Source organism: Gopherus flavomarginatus, chromosome 1 (genome assembly GCF_025201925.1).
Source record: "Gopherus flavomarginatus isolate rGopFla2 chromosome 1, rGopFla2.mat.asm, whole genome shotgun sequence".
NCBI classification, from domain to species: Eukaryota; Metazoa; Chordata; order Testudines; family Testudinidae; genus Gopherus; species Gopherus flavomarginatus.
Window position 1 is genome coordinate 99,343,484 of NC_066617.1, and position 26,909 is coordinate 99,370,392.

At 45.5% G+C, this 26,909-nt stretch overlaps 1 protein-coding gene across 2 annotated transcripts; it reads right to left on the reverse strand.

The window, feature by feature from the left end:
• Window positions 1–2,879: 2,879 nt before the first annotated feature.
• Window positions 2,880–25,615, reverse strand: GTPBP1 (GTP binding protein 1). 2 transcript variants are annotated; one of them, XM_050917124.1, is made up of 12 exons: window positions 25,157–25,615; window positions 24,104–24,215; window positions 21,947–22,127; window positions 20,828–21,176; window positions 19,800–19,923; window positions 9,786–9,900; window positions 9,192–9,336; window positions 8,858–9,040; window positions 7,752–7,887; window positions 6,690–6,868; window positions 5,982–6,182; window positions 2,880–4,931 (listed from the first exon to the last, which is right to left on the reverse strand). In XM_050917124.1, the coding sequence occupies exons 1-12, from the start codon at window positions 25,394–25,396 to the stop codon at window positions 4,839–4,841; spliced, it is 2,058 nt and encodes a 685-aa protein (XP_050773081.1). In that variant the 5' UTR covers window positions 25,397–25,615; the 3' UTR covers window positions 2,880–4,838. The 2 variants fall into 2 exon arrangements, with proteins under 2 accessions (XP_050773081.1, XP_050773090.1); XM_050917133.1 differs by lacking the exon at window positions 2,880–4,931 and adding an exon at window positions 4,956–5,382.
• Window positions 25,616–26,909: the final 1,294 nt, after the last annotated feature.

A 26,909-nucleotide genomic window follows, 5' to 3' on the forward strand; every position in this document is an offset into this window, starting at 1 on the left:
AAGGCTGAATGAACTGGAGATGTTTAGTTTGGAAAAGAGGAGCTTGAGAGGGGATATGATAGGTCTTCAACTACTTGACAGGCTGCTATAAAAAAGATGGAGAAAAATTGCCCTCTTGCCACAGAGGGCAGGGCAAGCGGCCATGGGTTCACACTACAGCATAGCAGATTTACATTAAATCTAAGGAAACACTTCCTAACTAGAAAAACAGTAGGACAATGGAACAGACTCCTAGGGAGGTTGTCAAAAGGAGGCTGAATAACCATGAGTCATTTGAGTGGTTAAAAAAATACTAAATCTTGCATCTTGGCAGGGGATTAAATTAGATGACCCTTGTGGTCCCTTAAACTCTTAAAAGTCTCAACAGTCACTGGGCCAGAGTGTGATTATAACTTAGCAGTTAACATGCTTCCCTAGAGTGCTCTAGGTTCCAGTCCCTGCTTCCCATACCAGCTGAATGCTCTAACTTACTGGGCTGTAGGGCCTAAAGGGGAGGGGGGGAGTGCAACACCCCCATCCCTGCTGTTTTGTTGGGGGGCAGATCCAGTGGGCACACTCTTAGGCAGCCTTTGAACATGTCTACCAGATTGGGCTCTGCAGGCAATTTAGGCATGGAAACACTTCGTTTAGGCTCTCAACCGGTTGCTGGTGCCAAAAATTTAAGTGGCAGGGGGGCTTTAGGTACCTAGACGGTTAGGTGGTTTTGAAAATCTGAGTGTTGCCTAAATGTTGGACTTTGTCCACTGAGGTGGCAGTCTCCCTTGTGACTCTAGCCCATAATAGGCTATGTTTTACCCAAACCCTCTCTATCCTCAGAGCACTGCAGAATTGTTCTTCCAAATGCATTAGTCCAGTCCAATGTAAGTGTGTTACAATTCCTAATATCCAGCCACCATCTGACTTTAGCACCATTTTATCTCCTGCTTTGTGTCTACTGACTCCCTACTTTCTTTAATACCCAGCTTGCAACATCCTCTCCCTAAGCATTTTAGAAAACTGATTTAAGTAGTTCTCCACCCCCCCTCCCCCGGCTAACCCACTTGTGTTATTTTGCTTCCCCTACTCCAAAGAACAGCCTAGCTCTGCTTCACACCACTGGGCCTAAGAAGATATGTGTGCTACTGCTCAGATAACCTAGCTGAGCTGGAAGTAGCCTGTGGGTGTAGAGGGGATTTGTAGGAGGATCCACTCACAGGTCTTGAACAACTGCTGTGTAACTGAACAGCTGCCTCACATGAAGTTTGACAACACAGCCTATAAATATTTGACATAGTAAATGGAGCCTATGCTTAGGAAGGCTGCTCAGCTCCCCCCCAGTGGGTGGATTCCTTACTCTGCAAAGCTGCCCCTGCTCTCTATTTCTAGTTGATGCTATTTGCATTGGAAGCAGGATTCTGAGGAGTTCCCACCTGGCTGGCTGGCGAGCAACTGAAGATACTAAGTTTATGAGTTTGGACTCTAACACCCTGGGGCTTGGGTACTGTTGTTATTTCCCAGCTAGCATGACAGATGAGGACGAGTACTCTGCATGTGATCACAGCTGCATGACTCTTTGGCAAGGAAAAACTGAGGCCCAATGCAGAGATACCATACTACACTACAGCAGGTCCAAGCCCACACTTAACTTCAGCAATTGAGAGGCAGTGCCTTCATGTCAGGAAAAAGTAAAACCCTAAACAGCTCTCAGCTGCTTGGGCGACAGATAGAAGGACACAGTTCAGATCCCCCACACAGCAGATCCAAGTGTTCGTACAAGAAGCTAGGTGTAGAAAATGGCACTTTCTGCAGTTTGAATAGGTATTAAAGACTTGATTAGGTTCTAGCCTCCATTGCAAAAGGGCCAGAGATATAGGGTTTAGTCTAATGGTTCTCAACCAGGGGTATATGTACCCCTGGGGGCACGCAGAGGTCTTCCGGGAGGCATGTCAATTCTTCTAGATATTTGCCTAGTTTTACAACAGGCTACATAAAAAGCACTAGCAAAGTCAGTGCAAACTAAAATTCATACTGACAAAGACTTGTTTATACTGCTCTATCTACTATATCAGCTGTTCTCAAAGTGGGTCATGAGTTTGTTTTAATGGGGTTGCCAGGGCTGGCATTAGACTCACTGGGGCACAAGGCAGAAAGCCTGAGCAATTTAGCTTTGCAGGGACTCCCTGTGGCTTGGGGCCTCAGGCAATTGCTCTGGTTACCACTCCCTAATGCCAGCCCTGAGAGTAGGAATAGACATAATATGGAGAAAAACTTGGTACTGTAGCTTCACTGCTTCCCAGAATTTGAAGGCTCACAAGTGAAAAACAGGCTCAAGTATCACACTGAAATATAAGTACAATATTTATATTCCAGTTGATTTATAGTTACATGGTAAAAATGAGAGAGTCAGCACTTTGTCAGTAATGTGGCTGTGACACTTCTGTATTTGTATGTCTAATTGTGTAGTTTTTAAATGAGGTGAAATTTGGGGGTACACAAGACAAATCAGAGTCCTGAAAGGGGTAGAGTAGTCTGGAAAGGTTGAGAGCCCCTGGTTTAGTCTACCTGTAGCAGAGAAGTGGGGCTCAGATTGAGCTGCCAGATAAATTCCTTGCTCAAGCATCTCCAGCCCTTCATACTGAAAGCATGTCTTTCACCTACTGTTTATGGTGTGCTGTGGATCTCAAACCCATCCCCTTATACCAGCCCTACAGCTTCCCCTTGTATGGGAAAACAGCCTAACTTCACCAGTAGTCCCATGGAACCTAAGTGCAGAGGCTGCTCTCACACCTAGATTAGAGTAGAGTGAGGTGCAGGACTTTGTGAAGGCCCAGGGATTCAGGGGTAAGTGGTGGCCGTTCCCATGATTAACATTTAAGAGCACTGAAAGCAACAAGACACTATTTAACTTAGAACAAACTTTTTATTTTATACATCACACCAGTCTCAGTGATCTTTGTATGCTGGTCACAACAAAAAGGAGATCACATCACCTCCTTAGCATGAATTTATGTAAATCCTCTTCAGGCCCTAGACTTCCCTCTTTCAGTTGGGGCACAAGGAATGAAGAAAGAGGAAAACAGGCTCAGGAATGAACACCTAGAGTTCTCTGCCTCCCTAAAGAGCAGTGAAATCAGATGCAGTTTTAATGCTACTAGAGGGCCTGGAAATGAATGAAGCAGGCCCCCATATTTTGCTAGCAATACTTCACACTCCTTCACAATTGGGGTGCCATTAATAGTGTAGCTACTTAGGATTTCTCCCTAGAGCACTCTGGCAGTTAGGCAACTGGCTCAGGAAAGACTATTGTTACCGAAATATTGAGCCAGCTTTTACACTATGCTCTATCTTCCCCCTCCATTCGGTTTGCCCTCAGATGGCTTTAGGCTTTGCCTCTCTAATTAACAGCTTCCCAAGGTGGAGGCTCTCTGAAACAACAGACAGTGACTCTCTGCTCAGAATGGAGTGAGTGATAGCTCTGCCTCCTCCCTCAAGATATTAAGCATCCCACTAGTCAGTGGAGGATAAGCATTATCCTCTAGGGAGCTCATCTTTTGAAGACGCAGGGATGGGAGAGGACAGAACAAGAAGTTGGGAGGTGACCAGCTACGAAGCCTGAGGTAAAAGGATGTGATACTCATAAGTCACTTCAGAAAGTGTCCTGGAGGGCCTGTCCAAGAAGCTAGAACTTTATTTAAAAAAACAAAACAAAACAAAAACAAAAAGATAAAATCTCCATGGGCTCCCCAGGCTGAAAGTGCTTCCCTAAGGTTGGTATCAACTAATCACTTCCCCCTTCTGCAAAGAGTGGGACTGACCAATGTTACCACTGCCATGGCAAAGCTTGGCCTGCGAGTTCCAGGAGAGAAGGGAGCACTTGGAGCAGGCAAAGTCAAATAAGGGTGGCATTTGTTTTCAGTCTCCAGGCCCGAAAGGGCTATTCCACTTGTGATCATTGTCTAGTCACAAGGGAGACTTATGCTGGTCACAGGCCACACAGTGTTCCTGCACCTTAGAGCAGTCTGGAAACACTCATTATGTCACTCTGCTGCCAGTCCTTGAGGGGGTGGGTAAGAGTTGTTCCAGCATGCATTGAACAGAGGTTAGAAGAGGAAGGAGGATGAGATGGGTAAGTAACCTCTGTACTTAATCTCACCTCTGATTAAAGTTGTAACAGCTATTGGCCTTATATTTAGGGAGGAGAAGGAGAAGTATTAAGAAAAAAATTTAAACATACCTACTGAAGGTCAAGGATCTATCTTGAATTCACCTTCCTCTTTAAGGTCCATCTGTTCAGTTTTCTGCATCCCCCTCCAAATTGCAGTCACTGCCACATTAAAATTAACCCATTTAAAAAACAGTTTAAGACAGGGAGAGTCCAGAACTCATTTGGCACCTTACCAGAGACAGTGAGGAATTGCTGCCTCCTACAACCACCCACCATCCAGCACATTTTAACCCTGGAATTTCAGGTCTTCTACACTGTCCCATAATCCCCTGGCATTAGAAGGTTAAACAGACAGGACCAGATGGGGAAAGGGAAGCAGCCAAATGGCTCTCCTCCAATATATCTGGATTTTCCTCTCATCTTCATGCACACATAATATAATAAAGACTAAAAGCCCAGGTTGTACAAAAGTGTGTTGGGGTAGAGGGAGGAGGAAGGTGTCAGTTGATCAGTTCTGCGTGTCTTGTCACCTTCATTAGTTATTATAAGTTACAATCCCTCTGTCATTCCTTGTGAGGGAAGGTTCTTCTGTAGCAGATCAGCTGGATGGGTTTTGGTTTAAGCTGCTCTGGATGTCCTGGCTAAGAAATGGAGGGAGGGGGAGAATTCCTCAGAGGGTGGGGAAAAAAGATATTCAGCAGCCACTGGCGGGAGTCACACAAGCCCCCTGAGACTTCACTTTATGGCGCTGGCCCCCACGTCGCCGGCCCCCTCCTCCAACCTTCGGCTGGAAAACAAGAAGGGGAATTTTAGTTTGCGATGACCCCAAAAAATCAAAGTGACAAACAGAACTGAGGCAAGTGTTCTACCTGCATTCTCACAGCTAGGGCATCAGGAGCACCTCTCACATGATCAGTTTCCTACTATTGCAGGTAGCAAGGAGACAAGCAGAAGCTGGTAAACTTTAGTTCTTGTCTTCTGGGGACCCAATTTACAGAAGCTCTGAACACTCAACTCCTATAAAGTCAATGGCAGCTGAAGGTGCTCAGAATCTCAGAAATCCAGGGCCTGGGTTTCCATATTGTGGGTGATGGAAGCAGAAAGCCTCCATGATTATTTTGCTGATATGATTCCGTTCCCAGACTCAGGCCAGCAAGCCCACTTATCTCAAATCAGCTGTCAGGGTGCAAAAATACCTTATTGCCCTCTCGGTTGTGGGGCTCTTCATCCAGTGCAGTCTGAGGAAAGCAGCAGGAAGAGAGAAGCAGAGATGAGCAAGAGCACAGCCACCCAAACACCCAAGGGACGGCAAAAATACAGAGCAAGCGTAAGAGGCTGGGACTGCAGCCCTTTATCCACAGTGACACCGCAGCGAAGAGGAGACAGAAAGGCATACAGAGACATGAACTGAAGGAAAGAATGCTGTCTCTTTCCAAGCCAGGCTCAGTGGTCTAAGTGTGATTTGACCAAAGGGAAGTGACAGCTGGCCTAATGCCCTTACTTGAGCTGTGAGCTCATTGTGGCAGGTGCTATGTGTTTGCACAGCACCCTGCACAATGGGGCTCTGGCCTACAACAAGGGCTCCTAGGCACTGCCTGAATACAAATGTTCTATTGAGAGGACAAGCTGCCATCAATCAGCTGTCAGGATTTTCTCAGTTATCAGGGAATCTAGTTCCTTGCTGGGGTACTGCTGGCTGTACCCATATAATTTGTCATTGCCAAGTGAACAGTCCCAAGAAGGGGGAATAATAGATATGTTTTATGGGGCTGAGACAATCAGCTGGCAGGAAGGAGAATGTGATTAGTCAGAAGATACTTAGATGTCTTTTGCTAACCTGTGCTTGCAGAGCGCTAGAAGGTACTGCTGGTGTTGTTCCTGATGAGGTGGCATCATCCCCCACCAGGGCTCCCCCGGCTGCTGTCCCACTCTGGGGCACACCATCCTCTCGTTTCGTAAGAGGTCCCTTTTTTGTTGACTGCATCTTGATCTGCTGGGGCTTGGAGTTCATTGGAGAGTTGTTGGTGGTCTGGAGTAACTGCCGGGTACAGATGGAAGAATACACAGCATTAAAATGCCAGGGCCAGCCAAGCAAGGTTCAAAACTTCAGGGTTTCTTGAAAGTGAGGAGTGCTTAGAGAATTACTTCCACTAGTCATAAAGTGAACTGTATAGCAAGCGTCAGCCCACAGTTGCCCACACTGGCCCATCAACGTGCCTCAGAGCTGCCCCGAAGATGCTATGTAGGGCTGAGAGGGGTGTTCAGTCTCTATGGCACAGCCAGTCTTTCATGTTAGGGGACACCTGTCTCTGGAAGACAAAGACAACCCCAGCCTCCCCACCCAGTCAGTTTCACATAGGCCAGATGGCCATTAGACTGCAATACCTGCTGGTTGCCAGTAGCCTGAGTTTTGCTTGAAATTGGCAACTAAGATAGTGAAACTATATCCTCCCAATTCCCCGATTCCCCTACTTGTCTCCTCATTGTAGGAGTAAAGATTTACTGGGAAAGCAAAATGGCAAGGGTATGGCTCCTCAGCCTTTACCTTGGTGATAGTACCCACTGCTTTGGTACGACCCTCACGAAAGACCAGCCGCTGGTCTATATGCAAGTATTCAGGGGTCTTGATGAAGCGGAAGTGCACTGTAGCTTTGTCCCCCGTCCGTAGGCAGTCCTTGTCCATGCTGAGGATAGTGGCTGTCTGGCGGATACTGCCACAATGCACTGTAAATGATAACGTACCAGAGGCTCTCAAAGTAGCAAATGCCACTAGTGGAACAAGCCTCAGATTAGAGTCCAAGGTCATTACTGCTAATCTACCCACAGCACATTTGAGTTCAGAATGAAAAAACCTATTGTCTTCTAATCAGTGCGAAGTTGACGCTACAGATACATTTGTTTGCTGAGCAGCAAACAAATCTAAGTATTGGATATTGCAGAGGGTCTCAAACTGTTCTGCGCTGGCTTTCCTAGTGACCCACACAATGAAACAGTAAGAACCAAGCAGCAGGGGACAGTGGTATTGAGAAGAACAGAGTATGTCTACACAGACAAGAAAAACCCACAGCAGGCCCATGCCAGTCAGCTCAGACTTGCAGGGCTGTTCCATCGCTGTGTAGACTTCCAGGCTTGAGCTGGAGCCCAGGATTTGGGACCATGTGGGATGAGAGGATCCCAGAGCCAGCCCAAGCCTAAAAGTCTACACAGCAAGGGAACAGCTCCTCAGCCCGAGCTCCAAGAGCCAGAGTTGACTGGCATGGGCCAGCTGTGGGTTTTTCTTTGCCCTCTGTGTCTCAGGCAGAGTTTGTTGTGCAAATGATGAAGCAGGAGAACCATTAAGCTACAGACAATGCTGACTCCTGGTAGCCACTGTGTAGGCTTTCCTCTTTCCAAGCACACTGGTTCTTACCAGCAGCAATCCTTGCTCTTCTAGATCTGCTCTCTCACCCATAATGGAATTGAGGAAATTAATACAAGGAACTATGCCCTACATCCTGGATAAAGCAGAAATCATGGGTGGATTAAGCAGCCTCAGGCTAAAGCAGAAGTCTGTAACTGTGAGCTGTGCAACTGGGATCTAAGGGTCAGGGAAAGCTGCTACACCTACCCATGGCCTGATAGCGTGGGCTGATGGTGGTGGGATGATGCAGCACCAGAATCTCTGCTTCAAATTCCCAGGATGCTTGTGGATTCAGACGGGAGGACACCATCACCATGCCTTTCCGGATGGAGGAACGCTTGATCTAGGGAGGAGACAGGAAAAAAGATAAAAAGAGAATTACGAATCATGCTTACTACAAAGAATAAGTTCATTTCTTTCACTCCTTTCATCCAGAGGGATCGCAAGGAATTTTACAGATCAATGATTACTCACACCCACTGAAATGCAGCCACCTCTGGGATGCAGTGTGACAGCTGTTCAGCAGCATACAACAATGCTATGCAGGGGTTCCAAAGAATGATTGCAGGTGAAACTTTTGAAGAAGTTGTAGATAGAAGGATGTGATTACCCAAAATTGAATTTTGGGCAGGACACTGGGGTTAATAGAGCTACACTTGCTAAGAGTGCCATAGGCATCCTTTTTACCTGTCATTCAGAAAGACACTCCTTCCAACTGCACATTGCCCACTAGCACTATGCTAAAGGCTTGTTTACATAGTTTTTACTATATCGGTTTGAAACCAGTGCAACACCACTAGTATGGATGCAGTTATTCTGGTATGAGGCACCATTATCCCTATACTAAGGCTTGTACTAACATAAGTTTTTTGATTAAAAAAAAAAAAACAAAAAAAACCCAAACCCTAAAAAGTCAGACTCCTAGCTGAAAGGTAAATTGGTGCAAACACTACGTATAGACCAGGCCTAGGACATTAAGCTCAGTTCTGACAAGAGTGATCCCTGGCAACACTTGTATTTAATGAGCGATCTCCTTCAAGCCACACCTACTATTTTAGACTGTCTGGTAAAAACACAGCTCAGGACAAGGGCACAGAATTATTAGACTGGTGACAACTCTTGAAAAGGGAGTGGGGTGTGGAATATGAGCCATTAAATTTGTATGGGACTTTATGGTGGTGGTAGATGAAATCTCCCCCTGCCCTCGAGCATTGGTGGAAGCAGTCTCATTTTAACCAGGATTGGAAAGTATCCTGAAGAAGCAAGGCTCTCGATATCAGGAACTAGGCAGACCCCACCACACTCACACTCACCTTTTTCAGAGCAAAGGAGGCAGTCTGGCCACCCCGCACCTCCTTCACAGGCATGCGTTTGCGGTGGATGGACTTGACAGCAATGGTCAGGAAGTTGCCCAAGGGGTCTGGACCCAGAAGCAAAGTGTCATTTAGCTTGATCAGGCCTCTCAAGGTTGTCCCAGACACAACTGTTCCCACACCCTGCACAAGAGAGAGAACCACCGGTAACTGGAGTCACTCAACTATGCTGTTAGAGCAGTACTGGAATTCCCCCTTCCAGCAGGCCCACCTCCCCACCCCTGGTCCAATCTCAAAGGTAGCAGAGAGCCGTTCCCAGCACCAGCCCCCTTACCGGTACAGAGTAAGTGTCGTCTATCTGAAACTCTGCTGGCTCTTCCTCCCTGTAACTTGTTCGGGGAGACAGGAGATTGAGAAACATCTTAAGCAACTCCAGATTCTCACCAGTGACATTGGAAATCTGGAAAATTGGGCACATCCTGTGAGGGAGACAGACAACAGATGGAATAAGTTAGTCTCCTCACCTTGATTCAAAGTTCAGGGAGACATCAACATCTGGGACTGAGATAAATACTCAGCAGTGGCAGGGGAAAGCTTGGCAGGCAAGGTTAGCTGCAGAACACCTCATATTTGAAATTCTGCAGTACTGCATCTAAACTTCCTTCTGAGATTCAGAAAAGGGGCTTTAGATTCCTGCACTGAGGTCTGGGCACTGTGCTTTCATCTTATGTGGATAGCTCAGCACAAACCCCACATTTCTATCTGAGAGAGGAATACACGGATGATCAGTCTGAGTGTTTCCTTTACGGAGCCGATCTATTATGCAGCAGATGAAACGTTAGTACACCTAAGCTGTGGGGATTTTGCTCCCAGACACACTCCACCCCCAAACAGGACTAATACAGACCACACTCTCCACTGCTGTTACCTCTCTGAGCTGAAGTTGGAGGCTGTTACAATGACATCATCTTTGCTCTGAACCAGCACCGGGATCTTCCTGCACCCTGGGGACTTCAGAAGTCGCTGTAACAGCTTCAGAGTTTCTTAAAGGGTGAAATGAACATAGTTAGGACAGCATCTCCCCTCTTTAAAAATTGCCTTGGTCAGATTTCTTGAGATAGATAGGCACATTTGCAAAAAAATTGACTTGATGGTCACATCTCCCATAACAGCCAGCCTGCTGCTGAGCCAAAACTGTTCCAAAAAAGTATGAATTTGCCTCTATATGCATCTATTGAAGTGGAGACTAAGTTTTAAGGTTGCTTACTAAAGGTCTGTTTTAAATGGGAGTGGATTAATTTAATCTGAGGCGATTTAAATCACTATATGGAACACCACCACTTAAATTAGATTTCAATCAATCTTTCCGTTTGTACATCAGTTATCTTCTAATAAAAGATGACTGCTCATTGTTTTATATCAACTAATCAGATTTACATTAGAACATGTTGATTTACAACTAAATAGACCCGTTATACTAGATTGGGTACACCTTTTTGCGACACAGGAAGATAGACTATAACTATATACACTTATTCAAGCAATTATATAGCTCAGTAGTTTTCAGATTCTTCTTAACTGCACATTTTCAATATGTTAGGAAAAAAAGTCAGTAATATATTGCTTATTTACTCCAAAATTAACTTTAGCTCATGATTTGTGTCAAGCTGCATCAGGATGGCAACTGGAATGAATTAAAACACAAAACAGCATATCAAAATTTATTTGTATTAAACAATAAAAGGTAAATGTTTTGGATATATGAACTTAAAAGATGTTTCACATTTACAACCAAGTGATTTATTAAAAGGAACAGAGGGATTAACTGTAGCCTGTGAACTAAAATGATTTCAAGTCAGCCTGTGAAATTTTTCAAATATGCATAAGTGAAAGTGACTGGAGCTTAAGTTTCTACTCACATTAAGTCTTTTGAAAATAAGTAAGTCTCCTAAGGTATTTACTCTGTACTTCAGACTTTTAAAGCTAGATCTCATTCCCTCCCTCCTCATTTTTATTCATAGACTGGAAGAGAAAGACAAGTTTTCCTGCTGTTTCAACTTCCAATTGACTTCTCAACTTAGAATATTTTCTTCATTTTGACTAATTAATTCATTCTTGCCTGCAGAAGAGGCTACTAGTGTCAAAAGCTGGTTTAGCACTTCAAACACACTCACTGGTTCCTGGTGCTTAACTAGAGACTTCCACAAATTCAGTGGTGGGACTCTTTTAAAGATCATCCAACATGTACTGATGGAATGGTTCACCTCTAGCTGTGAAATTTATTATGGTTGGCATGATTGACAGGTGATTATTGGATGCCCAAATCATAGCAGCATCTTCAGCAATTGGGCATCTGTCCTGGAACTTTGGACTGAGAATATTGCAAGAAAGAGGTGGAGTAGGTGCTTGATCCATCCACTTCTTTACTGCCTAAAATTTAACTTTGTTGCTGGGTATTTCTTTCCTTCAATGTTTCTTGACATTCTTTCCAAATTTCAACAGCATCAGCAATACAGCTGCAATCTTTCTGCAGTTTGCTCAAGGCTATGGAAATAGGTTTCAGTATTGTCAGCATATATTCTACAGTTCTCTTTAGTCCAGTGTTGACTACGCTGGTTGTGAGAGTTCCATCTATTGTGTTATGATTTTCTTCACAAAATTGTCATCAGAAGAGGCCAATTCTTAAAAAATAGCTCAAAACAGTCAACCACTGAATTCCATCACACATCTTGGGGGAGAATTAGTTTGGATCCCCCTGCTTTGTTCAGTGAAGCTGAAGCACAGTGATTGTTATGAAGTATTCCGCAATGTCAAAAACGTTTTCCTTTATTCCAAAAGTTGTACTTAAATCTTTGCTAAAAGACGCAATCAAGGAGCATTGCACACCCGTATGTTATGTTTTAGGTTCCCTTCATTATCTTCTTCTAGACTTCTCATCTTTGCTACATTTACAGCATTGTCTGCAACGAAGCTATGTGCTCAATTGTTTAATTTTTGTTCAGTTTGTTATAGCCTTTACTTCTACTTTAAGTATTCTGCTGTATCAGGTATTTCCTGATGTGTCAATTTCTGTAAAATAACATAAGATGGGGTTGTTGTCTGTCACACAAGAACAAATTACTGGATCATTGCATACATTGCTCCTCCCAAGACTCACATTAGCAAGTTTCCCTGTCAATGTTTTTTTGCACACTCTTCAGATTTCCTTCTCATATACTGTATCCAGCCACCTTTCAACAGTGTCTGCCCTGCCAGGTGGAGTGCAGCCTGGTCATAATGACTGAACTATGTCCAATGAAGTGTTTGCTTTGAACAAGCTGAAATGAAGAATTTGTTCCATAATGAACCAACCAATCCTTTAATCTATGGAGTTGTTTCATCTTGCTGGAATTTGCTGGTCCTGCTGATGAACTCTTCCATGCATTTTTTAACACAGTTAATTTACTGTCTGACATGTTTAGTTGCAGCACTGCTGGTGGTACCAGCAGGTGACTCTGAAGTTGTAGACATTGCAGATGGATATTCATAATCCCTTATACCTAAACTGGCCCCTGAAACAAACAAAAAAACAAACAAACAAAAAGTCACTCACTGATTACTACTGAGTGCACTGCTGTTTAAAAAAAATGTAAATGAAAGATTCTGCCTACTACTATTTGTACCACTGTTTACATGACAATTTATTTTAAACCCAGTTTTAGAGAGAAAATAAATCCAAGGATTATCTAAATCTTTAAACAACATACCAAACAGATTTAAAAAAAATGTTTAAGTGCTAGAATTCATAAGTGCCCAATCACACTTTAAACAGAAAGTCGTCACTTAGGATGTTTGATTATACTAAGCAATAAAGAATTTCAGAAGTCCAGCAGTGACAGTAAAAGTGTAATTGATAAATACTCCCACAAACATACCAATTATATTTTGAATACATTTTGAAATTCATAAGTAATCCACCCAAAACACAAATTTATGATAATTTAAGTTATTCACTAGTTCATTAAGACATGGCAAGCAGTGCATAAGAAAGATGCAAACTTAAGTTTACTAACCAGTTGATCCAGATTGTTCAGATATGTCCACATCATCATCTTCAAAGTCATTACCTTCTGCAAAGCATTTTTCATAATGTCGTTTCATTCTGACAGCCAGGCCTTGCATCTCTTTTTTGAATTATTCACTGTATTTGGCACATGCCTTTTGTACCCAGGGGTACAGGAACTTCTTGAAAATATTCCCAGATATGGTTTTATGACCTGCAGCCATGGCAGATTATTTTTCAGTTCCCAGGTGTTGAAGTCAACACTAGAAGTTGCACTTCTTCACAGTATCCTGCTTAGACACCACTGTTGCTCCTTTCTGGTTGTGCACACTGTTCCTTCTGCCGTGTTACATAACTCACCCGCCCTCTCCTACCCAGAGAAAAACGAAAGAACTAACAACAATCCAAGACTTCTGTTCATGTAACCCACATGCCTTTTGCGTGGCAGTATTTTACTTGTTTAGAGAGAGAGGGAGGCAGTTGAGAAGTTAATGGATTTCTGTTTGTATCTGTCCACGTACACATGCAAGGAGACAGAGCGAGGCCATTAACTTGAAGTATCCAGAACCACCCGGAAGCAAGGACAGGCAGATACTGGGCAGATCAGTGTTCTCCCATGAGCTGGAGAGTAAGTTTGCATGGTGAGTGTTGTCAAATATTCATAATTTGAGAACTAAGCCAATTAGAGATCAGGCCAAAAGTTATAAAACAGGAGTATGAGTAGGGCCCTATCAAATTCAGGGCCATGAAAAATGCATCATAGACTATGAGATATGCTGCCCCCTGCCCCCATCCCCCAATGAAATCTGGTCTTGTGTGCTTTTACACTATACTATACAGATTTCACAGGGGAGACCAGCGTTTCTCAAACTGGGGGTCCCAACCCAAAAGAGGGTAATGGAGAAGGGGAGTTGCAAGGTTATTGTAGGAGGGTCACAGTATTGCCACCCTTATTTTGGCTCTGCCTTCGGAGCAGGGTGGCCGGAGAGCTGCAGTTGCTGGCCAGGCATCCAGCTCTGAAGGCAGCGCCCTGCCAAAAGCAGTGCTGAAGTAAAGGTGGCAATACCATACCAAGCCACCCTTACTTCAGAGTTGGGTCAGGACCCCTACAGTTACAACACTGAAATTTCAGATTTAAATATCTGAAATCATGAAATTTATTATTTTTAAAATCCTATGACCATGGAATTGACCAAAATGGACCATGAATTTGGTTAGGCCCTAAACATGAGGCCACATAGGTAGGCTTAGCAGATGATCCTGAAGAGCAGGGTATGGCACTCAGTACCTCAAAGCAGTACCCTAGAACTCCCATATTCACCCATCATACAATGATGATATATTTCATACAAAGAATGCCACGTAAGATACCATATGAAAGATAATAGTCCGCTGAAACCCATTGTTCTATCAAACTATGTATATCACGTACATGAAGTTGTGAGATTTTGCTTTATGGTTGCTACTGATCTAAAACAGGGACTAGTGGCATCATTCTTTTACTTTTTCCTCCCCCACCTATGCTGGAAGCAATACAAATGCTGGGAAAACAGTCTTTAACTGAGGAGACTGGTCCCAGGCTTAAAGGGGAAGCCTATGTATAAAGAACTGTAACATCTAGTGGGGTGAGAAAACTGCTTGATCCAAATACTGCCTAGTCTAATAAGGTTTAAAATTTAGATGGTGCACTTACCATTTTTGTTTGGTAACTATCTCTAACTTTTTGTGCCTACCACCTATAATCACTAAAAATCTACCTTTCTGTAGTTAATAAATGTGCTTTATATTTTACCTAGAACAGTGTGTTTTGGTTGAAGTGCTTGGAAAACCTCAGCTCAGTTTACAAAGGCCAGTGAGTGTCCTCTCCACATCAAGGGAGCAGCAGGCTGGATAATAAACATACATGGGTCAGGCTTCTGACTAGGACAAGATGGTACAGTTCTGGGCACAAGGCTGGGGGCTTGGGAGATTTGCTGGTACCTTTCTCGGTCTGATTCGTGAGTGGCTCAGGTAACATTCATGCAATTTAGCTAGGTGTAGGGCTCCCCATGCTGTTATACTGAGTGATAATAGTGCCTGGAAGGGTTTGCTGCTTGTCACTAGCAAAGCATTGGGAGAGACAGCCCAGGCTGAAAACTTAAGGGGACAGAGCGGTACCCAAGTTCCAGGTTGTACCCAAGGGATCCCATCACACAGGGACCTTAGAAATCAGTTTTCCATGGAAAAAAATGCAGAGTGTGTGTTTTTACAGATAATCTTTGTTTTTACATTTGGTGAAAAAATAAAAACGTTAACTACATTTTACTTAAAGTACCCATATCACTTATTCAGTGCTTGCAACCTCCTTCTCTGTGGCTGATTTTTGAATGTGCTTTTAAATTTACATACTCCAATAAACTGCTTCTGGTGTATAGAGGTTACTCAACAGCATAGAACAGAGGTCAGCAACGTTTCAGAAGTGGCGTGCCAAGTCTTCATTTATTCACTCTAATTTAAGGTTCTGCGTGCCGGTAATACATTTTAACATTTTTAGAAGGTCTCTTTCTATAAGCCTATAATATATAACTAAACTATTGTTATATGAAAAGTAAATAAGGTTAAAATGTTTAAGAAGCTTCATTTAAAATTAAATTAAAATGCAGAGCCCCCCAGACCAGTGGCCAGGACCCAGGCAGTGTGAGTGCCACTGAAAAAATCAGCTCACATACTGCCTTTGGCACATGTGCTATAGGTTGTCTACCCCTGGCATAGAGGTTCATGTTTCAGTGCATCTCACTTCAGCCTCCATAGGTAATTAAAGTTATGAAAAGATGCTGAAAACTTTAAAAATCACCTCTAAAACACCCATGTCACTGAGTCTAAGAAGGACAAATTTCACATTGATAGGAAGGTGCTATTCTGTACGCAATAAGGGTGCAGATTATGTTTGAAGGCAGACAGACAATGGTAGAACAGATGGAAAGTGCCAAACTGAATGAAAAGAAGCTAAGAAACAAGAGGCTGAAACAGCAGGGCCATCAACACCACTAAAGAAATGCACTGTGACCTGACCATTCTATTAATTTTATTATGATTGGCACAGAGGCTTCAAACTTGCTTAAAAATTGTAAATATCAATAAAACAGTGTTCAACTGATACCTATATTATAGTTTTAATTGTGGAAAAACACGGATTTAGATTTATTTATATTCTTTAAAATCACAAAACTAGAATTCCTACTGATGAGATACATGTTACTGTCTCCTGAAGTCAGAGGCCAGGTCCAATGGGTGGGATGACTGCCACAGGGTTGCCAGGAATCAGGTTTTCAACTAGAACGCCCAGTCTAAAAGGGACCCTGGCAGTCTCCAGCACAGCTGATTGGGCTGTCAAGTCTGGTCGGGGGACCAGCGGGGCTAAGGAAGGCTCTCTGCCTGTCCTGGCTCTGTATGGCTCCCAGGAGTGGCCAACATATCCGGCTCTTAGGTGTAGGGGCAGCCTGGTGGGCTCCATGCACTGCCCGAGCACCAATGGCAGCTCCCATTGGCTGCTGTCCCAACCAATGGGAACTGTGGAGTCAGCACCTGTGGGCATGGGCAGTACGCAGAGGCCCCTGGCCCCTTTGCCTAGGAGCTGCAGGGACATGCCACTGCTTCCAGGAGTTGCACAGAGCCAGGGAACCTGCTTAAGCCCCACTGACTGGAGTCGCCAGTAGTAAGCACCGCCCTGCTGGCGCCTGCACCCCAACTACCTCCCCAGGTCAGAACTCCCTCCTGCACCCCAACTCCCTTCCCAGAGCCTGCACTTCAACCCCCTGCCCCAGCCCCGAGCCTGCTCCTGCACTCTGAACCCCTCAAAGCCCTGTCCTGCACCCCAAGCTCCTCATCCCCAGCCCCACCTCAGAGCCTGCACCCCATCCCCCACCTCTTGCCCCAGCCTTGTGAAAGTGAGTGGGTGGCAGGGCCTTAGGGAAGGGGGTAGAGCAAGGGTGTTCAGTTTTTTGCAGTTAGAAAGTTGGCACCCTACTCTGCCAGTGTCTTGCACAGTCCCTGCATCCCCCACAGGATCAAGCCCTTAATATGGAACATGATCTGTTGTGCCACGTTTTATAAAACTATATCAAAAAGTTAGTTTTTTCTCCTGATCTCCAGCCTTCAACTTAAATTTTTGATAGAGGCTCACAGATTCAGCATATTGTTTAAATTCAGATGTCATTTTAAAACAGGTTTATTTAAAAAAAAATTTAAATATGACCCCCTCCCCCTCTGAACAAGTCATTGATCTTTATCCACTCTAGTTTTAAACTATCATTAAAAAAAAGATTTAACCTTCCTAGTTTTCCAGGATGAGCTGAATGCTAATTAGTGGTCAGGAGTAGAAAGTGTTTGAATTATGACTTGATTTTGCCATGATAGGACAGGACAGTCTTACTTATGAGTATTAATTACCACAATTCCTCAGAAGCAAGAGGGGAGCAGAGATTATCACAAAAGCCAAGAGCAAAATGAGGTCCAGACGGGGGACATGCAGGAGTCAGGGTTTCAAGGAAGAGGATTTGGCTTTCAGATCAGAATCCTGCCCTCCCTCTTCTCCTGCTATGATGGAGCCAGTTCCTTTTTAGTCTGGAATCTTGCTTCCAGCAGTGGCCAAGACCCAATGCACTAATGAAAGCTATGCTGTAGGAGATCACCTAGCATTGTACAGTTAAGTGTGGGGGGGAAGCAAGGGAGATTGTAAGGACTTCTTAAGTGGCAATTAGTTTATATCCCTCAATTGTCATCTGATCAGATAACCATAACCAGTCTGTAATTAAGAAAAGGCAACTGTAGGAGGCTAGTGTTTTGGTTAAGGAGACACTGACATCTGACCATATCATCTGTTCCTCATAAAAAGCTCAAGGTAAAGGGGCCAAATCTTCCACCTTCTATTCAAATTAAACATCTACATCCTTCTCTTGGCACAGTAGTGGGCTCTGAAAAAAAAAAATTCTCCTCAAAACTTCTGCTCTTACCCTAAACCGAATATGCTCCTCCCTCCCCAGTTACTGGCTTTATGACTGGGCTTTCATTAGTTTGCCAAACATCTTTTACATCTTCATTTCCTAGGATTTATAAAAGATACTGCTCAGTGTCCTGTTTACTGAAAGCATGTTTGACAGAATTTGTGCAACAGGCAGATTGCTAGTCTTCCAGGTTCTCAAAACTTCTCCAGCACTTCTGCCCCAAAACACATTACTGTTCCAAGTAAGTAGAGCCAAACCCTTATGGGCAAGGAACAAAATCAAAGTAGGTGCAGAATTCAGGAAAAGAGGTAGCCCACATCCCTGTTTTGATGCACACCACTGAAGTGCCTAAGCAGGCCACTTCTGACCTTCAGGCAGGAAGCAGAGCAAGTGCTTTCAAATTAATATCCATCCCCCACACCCCAACTGCAGGCTTTTCCCCCTTCAAATTTAGATACCAAGAGAAAGAAACCCTCAACTCCAGCCTAAAGCACTTGGCTGCCTCTCCCCAGAGAGCCTGTGTGACTGCCTGCAGTTGCACTCTCTTTGGGGGACCATTATATTAAGTTTATGAATGATTTACATATCACTGTGCACAAGGGATTGCATACAGCTCCAAGAGCAAGGGTTACCACAGCTCTCCACGAACTAGAAGCTGGGTGAGTGATTAAGGAGAATCATACAACTCCTCCCTGGGGAGGCTTATATACACTGGTTCCAACTGGGTTTTCCAGGGATCAAAGAACGGGCATTTGGTACAAAAAGGCTGAGTTTAAACTGACAGTTCTTTTGATTCAGCAAGTGGACAGTACTCTCTGTCCAAGGGATCCCCTAACCTTTATGGAAGGGCTGGAAGAACTTTGGTTTACTGTGTAGGGCCCCATAAGTGTGATGAGTGACCTCTACCAAGCTTTAAAAGCAGGGCTGTCCCTAGCTATTTGGGACCCTGTGCAGCCCCCCCTGCAGGGAGAGGGGGCAGAGCTGGCCCCAGGCTTCTGAGGCAGGGGCAGGGCTGGCTTGGGGCGAGGGAGGGACCACCCCCCAGCACTCACTAGTGGCATGGCTGGGGCCGGATCACTGCACTTCCTGCTGCGGTGAATGCAGGCCGGGCCCCGCCGCAGTGCTCAGGGGAGTAGGGGCAGGGCTGAGGCAGAGCAAGCAAGAGCAGGGGTGGGGCTGGGGCTGGAGCAGCATGCAGCTGTGCAGGGCAGTGGGAAATTTGGTGCCCCAAGATTTCCTGGTGCCCAATGAAGCTGCATACTTTGCAGTATGGGTAGGGATGGCCCTGTTTCAAAAAAAAGTTTGTATTAACTTGTGTTAATATGGTTTCCTCTGTAATGATTTTACCCTGAGAATAAATGTATTTTGCTTTATGAAGTCTGGTTGGTAACTGGAGTACACTGTTGTAGCCCCTGGAGAAAAGTTAACCACAGGTGTTCGACCCCAGTCAGATCTGCTGGGGAAATCACAGTAAGGTACAAAGTGAAAGCAAGCATAAATCCCCAGTCAAGGGTGGGGGTGAGAAATCTCTGCCCAAGGAAAAAGAAAAAAAAAAAGTGTTCAGGATCCTGGCCATCATTTAGTGGGTGCCATCGAGGAAGACCAAGAGAAGGGCCAAAAGTTTAGTTAACCCTGACACCAATAGCCTAATTAGGCAAAACCCCACAGCAAACACTGTATTGCTGCACAACTAAGCAAGCCAAACAATGGAAGTGACAGCTGTAACAAGTGAGGGGACTGTCTTGGGGGAAAAAAGAATTTCTAGAATGCATCTGAGCTACAGCCTAAGCCATATTAAGTATGAGGTGACTTCTGTCAGACCTGATTCACCATCCCAGCTGAGGAGACACTGGCAAGCCAGTGGATACTGAGTGTTCTGAGGACAGAGGAGCAGTTGCTGGCAAAGATCCACATTTACCTTGCAGGATGTTGGCAGGACACATGTCGATTTTTGTCACCACAACAAAGACTGGAACATTGAGTGCCAGCGCTAGGCCCAGGTGCTCCTTGGTCATCCCAACAATCCCGGCATTGCTGCCAACCTGCATCAAAAAGTCATACAACTGCAGGTAGCTGGATCACATAGGATAGTTTGGCCAGAGTATGCAGTAGACCAGCGGTCAGGACCCCTGTGGGGGTCATGACTGTTTTAACGGGGTCTCTAGGACTAGCTTACACTTGTTGGGGACTAGGGCCAAAGCCCAGGGGCTTCAGCCCTGGGCGGCAAGGCTCAGGTTACAGACCCCCTGCCTGGGGCTGAAGCTGTTGAGCTTCAGCTTCGCCCCTATCTACCTGGGATGGTAGAGACTGGGCTTTGGCCCTATCACCCAGGGTGGCAGGCTTAGGCTTCAGTCCCTGCTCCTAGGGTCATGTAGTAATTTGTTGTCAGAAGGGGGTCACGGTGCAATGAAGTTTGAGAACCCCTGCAGTAGACTATGATCTGATTGTAGAAGTGGTGTGTGTGGTGGGGGTGGGAGGAGAATAGGGCAGAGGAGGGAGGCAATTCTGAGTTTTCCATCCCCTCACACACAAGAATTTTAAACATCAGTAGGAGGAGAGACAGCAGTGAGGAAAAGTCAGCTCCTAATCAGGGCTTACAGTATTGTATTCCCAAGTTCAGAAATCTTTCAAACGACAAACAGATATCCTCACTATTTATGGCTATTGAAGATCCCACGGCATGTCTCAAGAGCAGGGACACAGCCATGGAGTCCTGGACATGCCATCAGATCGGGAATTCTGTTCTGCCTGATGACGCTATTATTTCTATTACCACAGTACCTAGGACACCCCCATCCCACCCCATCATGGACCAGGTATCCACTGTGCTAGGTGCTGTACAAAACAGAAAAAAAAAGTTCCTGCCCCAAATAAAATCATCCACTTCTCTGTACTGGTATTACAGCTTTGAACAGTGGCATATTGCACTGCTTTTCTGTCACTTACCATAAGCATGCAGAAATCTGGTAGGTGACCAGTCATGCCAAAGACTGTGGTCTTCAGGTACTTCTCATGCCCAGCCAAGTCAATGAAAGTGATGACCTTGGTGGATTTCTCACAGATTTTGGTCCACTCCAGGCTGCCACCATGGCTGTCTGGCTTGTTCACTACATTGCCCTCACTGTCAAAGCCCAAGATGTCATTGCCCACACTGCTGGTACGACCTGACTCGATCTCATGCTTGTGGCGGAAGAGCTTTTGCCGGGCAAAGCCCCGGCCGTTGTCCAGCTCACCATGCGTCAGGACACCCAGCAACGTGCTCTTTCCTGCATCCACATTGCCAACCACTGCTACCCTACCAGGGAGAGAATAAAGTAATCAAACACCTGGAAAAAAAAGAGTTCTAAATGTCAGCCTGGTCTTCCCTTGGAAAAGTTTTTCATGTTAATACAAGCTAGCGATGGGTGCTGGTGACAGCACCGGAACCTGAAATCTGTTTTTAGACTTTGCACAGTACAAGCAACAACATAATCAATTTAGAGGGACACTTTCAGAGAATTTATGTATTAACATTAACATCTTTATTGGTGCTGATGAGGGTGGCCATTGTGGCAGTATGAGTGATGCGAAGACCCAATCCACCTGGAACTGGACTGAAACTCCCAAGTCATTTTTATATAAGGCATCAAACACCCATCAAGAGATCACTTAAGCATTAGGCTGGAACTGAAGTGGTGACTGATAAGCAAAAGATTCCATATTCCAATGTCTGACTTATTTTAAACGAGTCCACTCCTTGCAAGGGCCCCAGAATCCCCTGCAATTGCAGGATCAAGGAGTCCCCAAATAACTCCTTGATGGATCAGCAGAGATCCGTGAAGTGCTCCCAGGCCTGAGAGGGCCTAAAACCGAGGCTGTCACTCAGACACAAACTTTTGAGCCAAGAACATGGGTACAAAGTAAAGATCACTGCACTGCTTGTACAGAGAGGAGGAAAAAGATGTAACTTGCAAGGAGTGTTCAGACAGCTGCCTTTTCTGGGTTCACACAACACCCAAATTCAAACCACCACTTGCTCAGATCAAAGAGATGTGGCTGTGTTGCTGCCTAACCCTGCCTCCTCACCTGACCTCCAGGAAGTCGTTGTCACCCACACGTTTCCGAACAAGGTAGTCGCGCACCTTGCCCCCTGCCTCCTGGTGCTCCCGCAGAAGTATCACATCTGCTTCAAGCTGCTCTGCCATGCTCTTCACTGTAGCATAGGATGCTTCCATATCTGCCTCACTCAGACCATATTCAGTACCATCTAATGAGAGGTTGTGAGGGGGAAGGGAATAAAAGATTAGCAACACTTCCAACAGCCTGGAGTAAATGTTAATTTTATTCTCTCTTCACACAAACTGCCTATATCATTGATTACACACATGGGAAAGACCAGTCAACCTATGAAAACACAGGAAGAATGGCCTATTCCTGAAGGAAACTAGGCTTAATTTTAAGACTCAAAGGAATTAGAGGGTCATTATCAATAACAGCAAAACAATAAATAAATCCTACTATCTGAAATTGCTTTACCTACTAGAGTTACAAGCAATACCTAAAATCACTGAAGGGTTAGCTTAAAAAATTTCATATATTTCTCAGTTTGCTTACTTTGTGCATTTAACAGCACTCTGGGTATTAGTCAGTTTCCTCATCTACAGCCAGATACTTTATTTTCTCTATTACTCTTTCACACTGCAACAGGGGAGAGAAAGCATTTAAAAAAAGTTACCAAGGGGATGCAGCAGAGGGCACTTTTGAAAAGAACTCTATTAACATGTTTTGTAAAACTGACTAGATATCACATCTAGTTTTTCTTTAAATTATTAAAACTAAAGAAATTCAAAGGACTCTATGTGGGTTTAGGGGATCGTGGCTGTGATGTGAACTCTTTGTCCTCTAGGTTACTGGCTCCAATACAATCCCAGGTTTGTATAAAAAAAATGCATATTTCCCTCTTGGGGAGTCTTAATCCAGGTCTTAGCAAGCAAGTGCCTATCTCTAAACAAGTCACAAATTATCCTCCTTATGGGCAGTCTCAGCAGAAAGCACAAGGACTGAACTGACCAACTGAACTTCCCTCCCTTGGCGTGGTTATTCCCTGCATCAGGGATACAGAAGATAGATTGGATTGATGTACATGGGAAGCTTGACTGAACACTCATTTCAATTGCTATGCCTGCAGTACAGGGATAACACTGAATCAGACTAGCGGTCTACCTAGTCCGTTGTCTTGAGACAGTGTCCTCTTCCAGATGCTTCAGAGGAGGTGCAAGAAAATCTGCAGTAAGCAGCTATGGGACAACCTGCCCTCTTGCAAGGTTTCCTGTTAATCGTTCCATAGCTTGGGGCTTGGCTTAGGCACTAAAATATACCCCTTCCAAAACTAAGTAAATATTTAAAAAAAAACTTGTACATGGATATTAAGAATATCCAGAGTCAAATGTCCAACTGTTTTGAAACCCACCATGCTCTTGGCCTTAGTGACACCTATGAGCCAACTGTGCTTTCTATGAAAGAAAGTCATGCTCTAAGGGTGTCAAATTCAGTATTTTTCATTAGCACAACATTAAAAAATGTGATTTGCAAAAGAGAATGAACGAACAAGGGGCAGATATATGAAAGCCATGTTAAGGATCAGGTGTGAAAACAGCAAACCACAAATATGCAGAGGCAGGTGGCTGCTGCCACACCTAGGACAGGTGACATTAAAGGCACTACATTTAGAAACAAAAAGGGAACTGCTTTATGTACTATAAACAACCTTCAGCATATGTTATTAAAGGGAGTCAGAAGCAACTATTTTGGATAAAGTTGATAGTCAAATTTAAAGTGCTTCTAACACACCCCTGTGAAGTAGGGAAGTATTCCCAATTTACAAAATGGGAAAAAAGCAATGACAGAGGTAAAGCAGACACTTCAGAATATGAAGGAAGTATCAAGACTGAGATTGTAACTCCAGAGCTCCCATCACCCAGTACTGTGCTCAGATGCCTTAAAATGTGTTTGGAAATAAGAGTGGTTATCAATAATATTTATAGTTATGCCAGATAAAACAGTAACAGTAACCAAATTACATTTCCAGGAATAGTTACCAGCAGGGCATGCCCTGCATGTGGTATTATATTGGGGAATGGGGTGGAGGGAATTCTACTTTCCTCTGAAGCATCAAATTAGAGGAACTAGCACTTTCTTGTAAAGTTAGTGTTTGCTCTTGCTTCAAAAGGAAGCTATACTCACCTGATCCTTGTCCAATTACATAGATGGTCTCCCCACATCCCTCATCCATTCTCTCCCACATCTGCTGGAGCAGGCTGTCATACTGTTCTGATGTCGGACTCACCATCACCAACTAGAAGGAAGATCAGACACCCAGTTTAAACACACCGCCTGGGACAATTTCCTTAACAGCGCTAGATAAAGCACTGACACTGTGCTCTATGTGGGAAGGGGGCTCTTTCAAAGATCTCTGTCTGTCATTTTCGACATGTTTGTTAGTTACACCATAGGTCTCCTCCCCACACTGCACAGCGGTATTGGAGAGAGACTGGTTATGAAGTTGAGCTGCTTTTAAACATTATGACAGGGGTAGGCAACCTATGGCACAGGTGCCGAAGGCAGCATGCGAGCTGATTTTCAGTAGCACTCACACTGCTCGGGTCCTGGCCACTGGGCCAGGGGCTCTGGATTTTATTTAAATTAAAAATGTTTAAGAAGCTTCATTTAAAAAACGTTATTTACTTTACATACAACAACAGTTTAGTTATGTATTATAGACTTATAGAAAGAGACCGTCTAAAAACGTTAAAATGTATTACTGGCACGCGAAACCTTAAATTAGAGTGACCACATGGAGACTGGGCCCAGCACTTCTGAAAGGTCGCCGACCCCTGCATTAGGAAGTAGGGGGATCAGCACCTGGGGCTGCCCAGTGACAGATCCCAGCAGGCGCCAGTTTAGCGGGAAGGGCAGCAATGGGCGGTAAACAAAAACAAGTGGCCGCTCACAACCTCCGCAGGGCCACATCCAGTGGTCGCGCCGGGCGCTCGGAGCGGTGAGGTCCAGGACACCTGTTGCGCGGAGCTGCCTCCCCCAGCAGCGGCTGCCCTCCCATCGCCCTGCCTGGGGGCCGGAACCGGCCCAGCTCCCCGCGCTCGAGGACACCGGCAGTTACCCTCACCGGCCACCCCACAGGCCTCCCGCTCCCCCGCCCGGGACACGCCCCCACCCCAGCCGCGGAGAGAAGCGGCCGCAGGGCCCCTGCAGCCAAACGCCTCCCTCGCCCGGGCCTACCTTGCTGGTGAGGTCGAGCTCGGGCTCCCCGTTGAGCACCTCCCCGTCCTCGCTGCAGTCCGAGCCGAAGGCGGCGCGGTGGGGTCGGGCGGAGGCTGCTGACTGGGCCGCCCCGCCGGGGGAGCTGGGCTCCGGCGCGAACATACAGGCCGGTACCGGGAAGCCCTCAATGGGCGAGCGGCTCCGCTCCGCCGCCATCTTCCCTGCTGCCCCGGCCTCCCGCACCCGCCTCATCAGCATAGCCCCACCCCCCGGCTCCTGCGGCCTGGCCTGTGCGTAGCACTCCCTCAAAAGCCCGCCAAGTGGCTCGTTAATAATTAATTAGATATCCCAGCCAATCACCAGGCAGCGTTTGAATAATTACGCATAACCATAACAACTACAGCCGTGCTCGTAACTATTAATAACCCACTCCCCCAAGTCGAGGCTTCCCGCGGCAGACCGGAAGGTAGAAGCAGTGTTGCCAGGTCGACTCCTTATATCCTCACAAACACAGAGCCCGTTCTACGTGTTAACTGCCTTGTGACCAATGGAAGAGGAGAAAGGCATGACGAGCAACACTCTGCGCCAATTAAACAAGAGACATAGAAAGAGGGGTGGGCCCTGAATCTCCGCATATCATGGGACAGAGACAGAGAGATGGGTCAAAGGTTTCCCCCCAAAAGTCAGTTATTTACATTTCCTAGCTAACCAATAAGAGACTAGGCTTTTCTGACAGACACATGGAGGAACCAATCAAATGAGAAAACACACCCTCTGGGCCTGCTGTCTGTGGGGATTTCCCGCATGAAATGAGCTGACTTTGTCCTTTGGCAGATGCTGATGACATGGGGCTGAAATAAATCTGGTGGAACCGGATTCTGATGCAATGATTCTGTCAGAGGTTGACTAAGCTGCTTCTCAACTCCCACCTCCATGATTTTGGGGACCTACAAAGGTCAGGGCTAATCTCTGTCCCAGACCTTTTCATTAGCATAAAGCCAGTGTTGATAAACTTCACATTGCCCCCTCTGACTAGCCTGTGACCTCTATGAAAGCTGATGGCCGGAAATCCCTCAGTTTTGTGGAGGGTGACGTTCCCAGATCAACCGCTGTTTTTGCAGTGGACAACAGTACCTCCCATGTTACTACTGCAAACAGGGCCGGCTTTAGGAAGTGTGGGGCCCAATCTGAATACCCGGCGGCAATCCAGGTCTTCGGCGGCGGGTCCTTCACTCACTCCGGGTCTTCTGTGGCACTGAAGGACCCTCCGCTGAAATGCCGCCCAAGACGCGGAGCGAGTGAAGGACCCGCTGCCGAAGACCCAAGCTGCCTCTGTGTGAGTAAAAATTAAAAAGTTAGGCACTCTTCTTTAGGGTGCGGGACCCTCTTAGGTGCAGGGCTCGATTCGGGGGAATCGACCGAAAGTCGGCCCTGACTACAAACTCCCTCCCTAGCATGCAGCTTGTACCCACAAAGAAAACAGCTCAGTGTTATAAGGGATAGAGTAATCTTAGGGTTGCCAACCCTCCCGCATTGGCCGGGAGTCTCCCAGAATCAGACTCAATCTCCTGTTTGCTATTGAAAGCAATCCAGGAGATTTTAATAGGCCAAAAGTCCAGTTGGTGGCACAGCAGGGCAAAGACAGACTCCCTACCTGCCCTGGCTCCACGTGGCTCCCTGAAGCAGCCATGCCACTGTGGCCACTAGGTGCAGAGGCAATCAGAGAGGCTCCGTGCACTGTCCCCACTCTTGAGTGCTGGCTCCGCAGGTC